The following is a 6,739-nucleotide window of genomic DNA, read 5'->3' as shown; positions in this document are numbered from 1 at the left end:
TATATTCAAGTTCTCAATATACTTTAGAAAATATTGTAGATAAAGATACAGAATGCTAAGGCATTCAAATAAACTCCACATGTAATTCTAGTGAGGTGTCTGGAATGTCTATCGTAATGGACACTATCGAGAGGGATGAGAGGAGATAAACAGGGAAATTTCAGTTTTCCTAAAATGGGCACTGTCACCTAAAGGTCCCTCTAATCTGCTGTCGTGTCAGTACTCAGTCTTGGGGTCTATTCTATCATGCCTCCCAACTTTCACCTAATTTGGCGATGTGGGTTCCCTTTATAAAGAGCAGACAGCAGTGAGTATCTTTGCAGAACCTTTAAGAGTTCCCAGAAGCAAGATCTTAGGTCTGCATGTTCCTGAGCTGATTCTTTTCTCTGTTGTCTGTAGACCTACGCCAGCAACAATGGGTGATGCTCTCATGGCTGAGTTTGGGAAAGCGGCTGCTTTCCTGAGAAAGTCAGACAAAGAGCGACTTGAATCCCAGACCAGGGCCTTTGATATCAAAATAGAGTGCTTCGTCATTGACGACAAGGTGGAATATGTCAAAGGGCAGATCGTCAGCAAGGAGGGCGGTAAAACTACAGTGAAGAAAGAAGACGGGACAACTGTGACAGTCAAGGAATGCGACGTCCATCCCCAGAACCCACCGAAATTCGATAAAATCGAAGACATGGCCATGTTTACCTTCCTCCATGAACCTGCTGTGCTGTTTAACCTCAAAGAGCGTTATGCTGCATGGATGATCTACACCTATTCCGGGCTGTTCTGTGTGACAGTGAACCCCTACAAGTGGCTCCCTGTCTATGACACAGAAGTGGTGGTTGCCTACAGAGGTAAGAAGAGAACGGAGGCGCCACCTCACATATTCTCCATCTCTGATAATGCCTACCAGTACATGCTCACTGACAGGGAGAACCAGTCTGTTCTTATCACCGGAGAATCCGGCGCTGGAAAGACTGTCAACACCAAGAGAGTTATTCAGTACTTGGCCAGCATTGCAGCAGTTCCTGGAGCCAAAAGAGATCCCAGCAAGGGAACCTTGGAGGATCAAATCATTCAGGCTAACCCTGCCTTGGAGGCTTTTGGTAATGCCAAAACAGTGAGGAATGACAACTCGTCACGATTTGGAAAATTCATCCGGATTCACTTCGGAACCAGTGGCAAGCTGGCCTCAGCTGACATAGAGACATATCTTTTGGAAAAGTCACGTGTCACCTTCCAACTCAAGTCAGAAAGGAATTACCATATCTTCTTTCAGATCTTGTCCAATAAAAAGCCAGAGCTGTTGGACATGCTTCTGATTACCAACAACCCATATGACTACTCGTACATCTCCCAAGGAGAGGTAACAGTAGCATCTATCAATGATGCTGATGAGTTGATGGCCACTGACAGTGCCTTTGATATCCTTGGCTTTACTCAAGAGGAGAAAATGGGGGTCTACAAGTTGACAGGAGCTATCATGCATTTTGGCAACATGAAGTTCAAGCAAAAGCAGCGTGAGGAGCAGGCAGAGCCTGACGGCACTGAGGCGGCTGACAAGTCAGCTTATCTAATGGGGCTGAACTCTGCAGATCTTGTGAAAGGGCTCTGCCATCCCAGGGTCAAGGTTGGCAATGAGTATGTCACCAAAGGGCAGGGGGTAGATCAAGTCTACTACTCTCTTGGTGCATTGGCTAAGTCAGTGTATGAGAAGATGTTTAACTGGATGGTGGTGAGAATAAACCACTCCCTTGACACAAAACAGCATCGCCAGCAATTCATTGGAGTGCTGGATATTGCTGGATTCGAGATCTTTGACTTCAACACCTTTGAGCAACTCTGCATCAACTTCACAAATGAGAGACTGCAACAGTTTTTCAATCATCACATGTTTGTTCTGGAGCAAGAGGAATACAAGAAGGAGGGGATTGATTGGGAGTTCATTGACTTTGGGATGGATCTGCAAGCTTGCATTGATCTCATTGAAAAGCCACTTGGTATCATGTCCATTCTGGAGGAAGAGTGCATGTTTCCCAAGGCCAGTGACCAGACCTTCAAGGCTAAGCTCTATGATAATCATTTGGGCAAGAACAGAATGTTTGAGAAACCACGTGCAGCAAAAGGGAAAGCAGAGGCGCACTTCGCCCTGGTCCACTATGCTGGCACTGTTGATTACAACATAACCAACTGGCTGGTGAAGAACAAGGATCCACTGAATGAAACGGTGGTTGGGCTTTTCCAAAAATCTTCCGTAAAGCTTTTAAGCCTGCTCTTCTCTAGCTACGCAGCTGAAGCGGGGGCTGACAAAGGGAAAGGGGCCAAAAAGAAGGGATCCTCCTTCCAGACTGTATCTGCGCTGCACAGGGAAAATCTGAACAAGCTGATGAACACGCTGAAGACCACTCATCCACACTTTGTGCGTTGTTTGATCCCAAATGAGAGTAAAACACCAGGCATCATGGACAACTGCTTGGTGATGCACCAGCTTCGCTGTAATGGTGTGCTGGAGGGTATTCGAATTTGTAGAAAGGGCTTCCCAAATCGAGTACTGTATGGCGATTTCAAACAGAGATACAGAATCTTGAATGCATCTGCCATTCCTGAGGGCCAGTTCATCGACTGTAAAAAGAGCGCTGAAAAGCTGCTAGGATCATTGGATATTGACCACACCCAGTACAGGTTTGGCAACACCAAGGTCTTCTTCAAAGCAGGTCTTCTAGGTACACTTGAGGAGATGCGGGATGAGCAACTCTCTCGCATCATCACTATGATCCAGGCCAACTCCAGGGCTCTGCTAATGAGGGCAGAGTACCAAAAGCTTGTGGAGCGCAGGGATGCCCTAATGGTCATCCAGTGGAATCTTCGTTCCTTCTTGGGGGTTAAGAACTGGCCGTGGATGAAGTTATTCTTCAAGATCAAACCACTACTGAAGAGTGCTGAATCTGAGAAAGAGATGGCAAACATAAAGGATGAGTTTGGAAAACTTAAAGAGGCACTGGAAAAATCTGAAGCGAGACGGAAAGAGCTAGAGGAAAAAATGGTGACGATTCTCCAAGAGAAGAATGACCTGCTCCTAGAAGTCCAGTCTGAACAGGATACTTTAACAGATGCTGAAGAGCGCTGTGAACAACTTATTAAGAGTAAGATACAACTGGAGGGCAAAGTGAAAGAGATGACAGAACGAATAGAAGACGAAGAGGAAATGACTGCAGACCTCACAGCCAAGAAACGTAAGCTAGAGGATGAGTGCTCAGAGTTGAAGAAAGATATAGATGACCTTGAGCTAACATTAGCCAAAGTGGAGAAAGAGAAACATGCAACGGAAAACAAGGTCAAAAACCTCACCGAAGAGATGGCATCCCAAGATGAAAACTTAATGAAGTTGACAAAAGAAAAGAGGGCATTACAAGAGGCTCATCAGCAGGCACTCGATGACCTTCAAAGTGAAGAGGACAAAGCCAACACTTTGACCAAAGCAAAAGTTAAGCTTGAGCAACAGGTAGATGACCTGGAAAGTTCTCTGGAACAGGAAAAGAAAATCAGAATGGAACTGGAGCGCTCAAAGAGGAAGCTTGAGGGAGACCTGAAACTAACCCAAGAGAGTGTGATGGATTTTGAGAATGACAAACAGCAACTGGAAGAAAAACTCAAAAAGAAAGACTTTGAAGTCAGTCAGTTGAATGGAAAGATTGAGGATGAGCAAGTGTCAGGTGTTCAACTCCAAAAAAGGCTGAAGGAAAACCAAGCACGTATAGAGGAGCTTGAGGAGGAGTTGGATGCTGAGCGGGCAGCCCGAGCAAAAGTGGAGAAGCAAAGGGCTGATCTCTCCCGAGAGCTAGAGGACATCAGTGAGCGTCTGGAAGAGGCAGGGGGAGCCACCTCTGCTCAGGTAGAGCTCAACAAGAAAAGGGACGCTGAATTTCACAAGCTTCGCAGGGACTTGGAGGAGTCCACTCTGCAGCATGAGGCCACTGCTGCATCCTTGAGGAAGAAGCATGCTGACAGCGTGGCTGAATTGGGTGAGCAACTCGACAATCTCCAGCGTGTCAAGCAGAAGCTTGAGAAAGAGAAGAGTGAATTCAAGCTGGAGTTGGATGACATGTCATCGAACATGGAGAGTGTGGTGAAAGCAAAAGCCAACATGGAGAAGATGTGCCGTTCAATGGAAGACAACATGAATGAGTACAAGTGCAAGTATGAGGAGACTCAAAGATCCCTCAATGACTTCTCGACACAGAGGGCCAAGCTCCTTACAGAAAATGGAGAACTTGGACGCCAACTGGAGGAAAAGGAATGCCTGATCTCTCAACTCACCAGGGGGAAAAGCTCCAACACCCAACAACTCGAGGACCTGCGCAGACAACTAGAAGAGGAGGTCAAAGCAAAGAATGCACTTGCCCATGCTGTGCAGTCTTCTCGCCATGACTGTGATCTGCTCAGAGAGCAGTTTGAAGAGGAACAAGAAGCAAAGGCAGAACTCCAAAGGGCACTGTCCAAGGCAAACACAGAAGTATCCACATGGAGAGCAAAGTATGAGACGGATGGAATTCAGAGAACTGAAGAGCTGGAAGAGGCTAAAAAGAAACTGGTTCAAAGGCTGCAAGAGGCAGAAGAGGCAGTTGAAGTTGTGAATGCAAAGTGTTCCTCCCTTGAAAAGACCAAGCATCGCCTCCAAAATGAGATTGAGGACCTGATGTTGGACCTTGAGAGATCTAATGCAGCATCTGCAGCCCTGGACAAGAAACAGAGAGCATTTGATAAAGTCATGGCTGAATGGAAGCAGAAGTTTGAAGAATCACAGTGTGAACTTGAGGCCTCCCAAAAGGAGGCTCGATCTCTAAGCACTGAACTCTTCAAACTGAAGAATGCTTATGAGGAATCGCTGGACCACCTTGAGACAACAAAAAGAGAAAACAAGAACCTCCAAGAAGAGATCTCTGATCTCACTGACCAGCTTGGAGAAGGAGGGAAAAGTGCTCATGAGTTGGAGAAGTTGCGGAAACAGCTAGAACAAGAGAAGGCGGAGCTCCAGTCAGCTCTGGAGGAGGCAGAGGGCTCACTGGAACATGAGGAGAGCAAGATCCTTCGGGCACAGATGGAATCCAACCAAGTTAAAGCAGATCTTGAACGAAAGGTGGCTGAGAAGGATGAGGAAATGGATCAGGCTAAGAAAAACTATCAACGGATGATAGAGTCCCTGCAGAGCTCTCTCGAGTCTGAGACCAGAAGCCGTAATGAGGCCATGAGAGTCAAGAAAAAGATGGAAGGTGATCTCAATGAAATGGAGATTCAGCTTAGCCAATCAAACCGGCAGGCGGCCGACGCACAAAAGCAGCTCAAGAGCTTCCAGTCCTATTTGAAGGACACTCAGCTGCAGCTGGATGATGTCACACATTGCAATGATGACCTTAAGGAGAATATTGCTCTACTGGAGCGCAGACACAACCTGACACAGGCAGAGCTGGAGGAAGTGCGGGCTGTTCTCGAGCAGACAGAACGTGGGCGCAAGCTGGCTGAGCAGGAACTAACTGATGCCACAGAGCGCATGCAACTCCTGCACTCCCAGAATACCAGCCTCATAAACCAGAAGAAGAAGCAGGAGGCCGATCTTCTCCATCTGCAGAGTGAGGTTGAGGAGGCCATTCAGGAGAACCGCAATGCTGAGGAGAAAGCGAAGAAGGCCATCACTGATGCTGCCATGATGGCTGAGGAACTGAAGAAGGAGCAGGATACCAGCGCCCATCTGGAACGCATGAAGAAGAACATGGAGCAAACAATCAAAGACCTTCAGCATCGGCTGGATGAGGCAGAGCAGATTGCCATGAAAGGTGGTAAAAAGCAGGTTCAGAAGCTTGAAGGCCGCATCAGAGAGCTGGAGAATGAGCTGGAGGCAGAGCAGAAAAGGGGCGGAGAGTCTTTCAAGGGGGTGCGCAAGTATGAGCGGCGCATCAAGGAGCTTACCTACCAGACAGAGGAGGACCGCAAGAACATGGCTCGTCTCCAGGACCTGATTGACAAGCTGCAGCTGAAGGTTAAGTCCTACAAGCGCTCCACTGAAGAGGCTGAGGAGTTGGCCAACATCAACATGGCCAAGATCCGGAAAATTCAGCATGAGCTTGAAGAGGCTGAAGAGCGAGCAGATATTGCTGAATCCCAAGTAAACAAGCTGAAGGCCAAGACCAGGGATGGGCCTGGCAAAAAGGGCCTTGATGAGTGAGTAGGACATAAAGCCACAGTGTCACACGTGTGTTGCTTAGAGCATTAGCTTTACTTTCTCACAATGAAACAGTAAATAACCATGTATAACTATAGTAGAAATGTCCTGCAATAAATAATCATGAATGGCTATTGCCAATTAATACCCAAGTCTAAATGTCCCAAAAAGTATTGTAAAATCATCAGTTAACTTTTCCACAGATTTTTTCCCCCTCAGAGTGACATTTGAATCCTACAGTAGTGCCTTGGTTATATGTATTGATTTTGGTTAAACAAAACATCTGACTGTGCTTATTTTTTTGTCATATTCATTTATGTGCCAGTGCTACTTTGCGCAAACACGTTTATGGTTTGATAGTGTTCAAGGTGCTATGAGCAAATTAGTAAATAAATAAATCATTCCCTAAAACATTATAACAGTCACAAGCAGGTTTTTGATGTTTTGATGACAGCAAAGCTGTTCTCCTATTGATCCTTGATTACTCAGACAGAAATGAACTTTCTTTGCTATAAAGGGATGTGATTCAAA

General features: G+C 46.3%; 1 protein-coding gene across 1 annotated transcript; it reads left to right on the top strand.

Annotated features, from left to right (window-relative positions):
• The first annotated feature begins 415 nt into the window (after positions 1-415).
• Positions 416-6,211, top strand: myh6 (myosin, heavy chain 6, cardiac muscle, alpha). The gene has a single exon (XM_084699612.1). It carries the CDS (start codon positions 416-418, stop codon positions 6,209-6,211), a length of 5,796 nt encoding a protein of 1,931 aa, XP_084555738.1.
• Positions 6,212-6,739: the final 528 nt, after the last annotated feature.

The sequence above is a fragment of the Hypomesus nipponensis genome, chromosome 6 (assembly GCF_054491055.1).
Source record: "Hypomesus nipponensis isolate SF chromosome 6, ASM5449105v1, whole genome shotgun sequence".
Taxonomy (NCBI): Eukaryota; Metazoa; Chordata; class Actinopteri; order Osmeriformes; family Osmeridae; genus Hypomesus; species Hypomesus nipponensis.
This window is presented reverse-complemented; position numbering and strand designations above follow the sequence as displayed.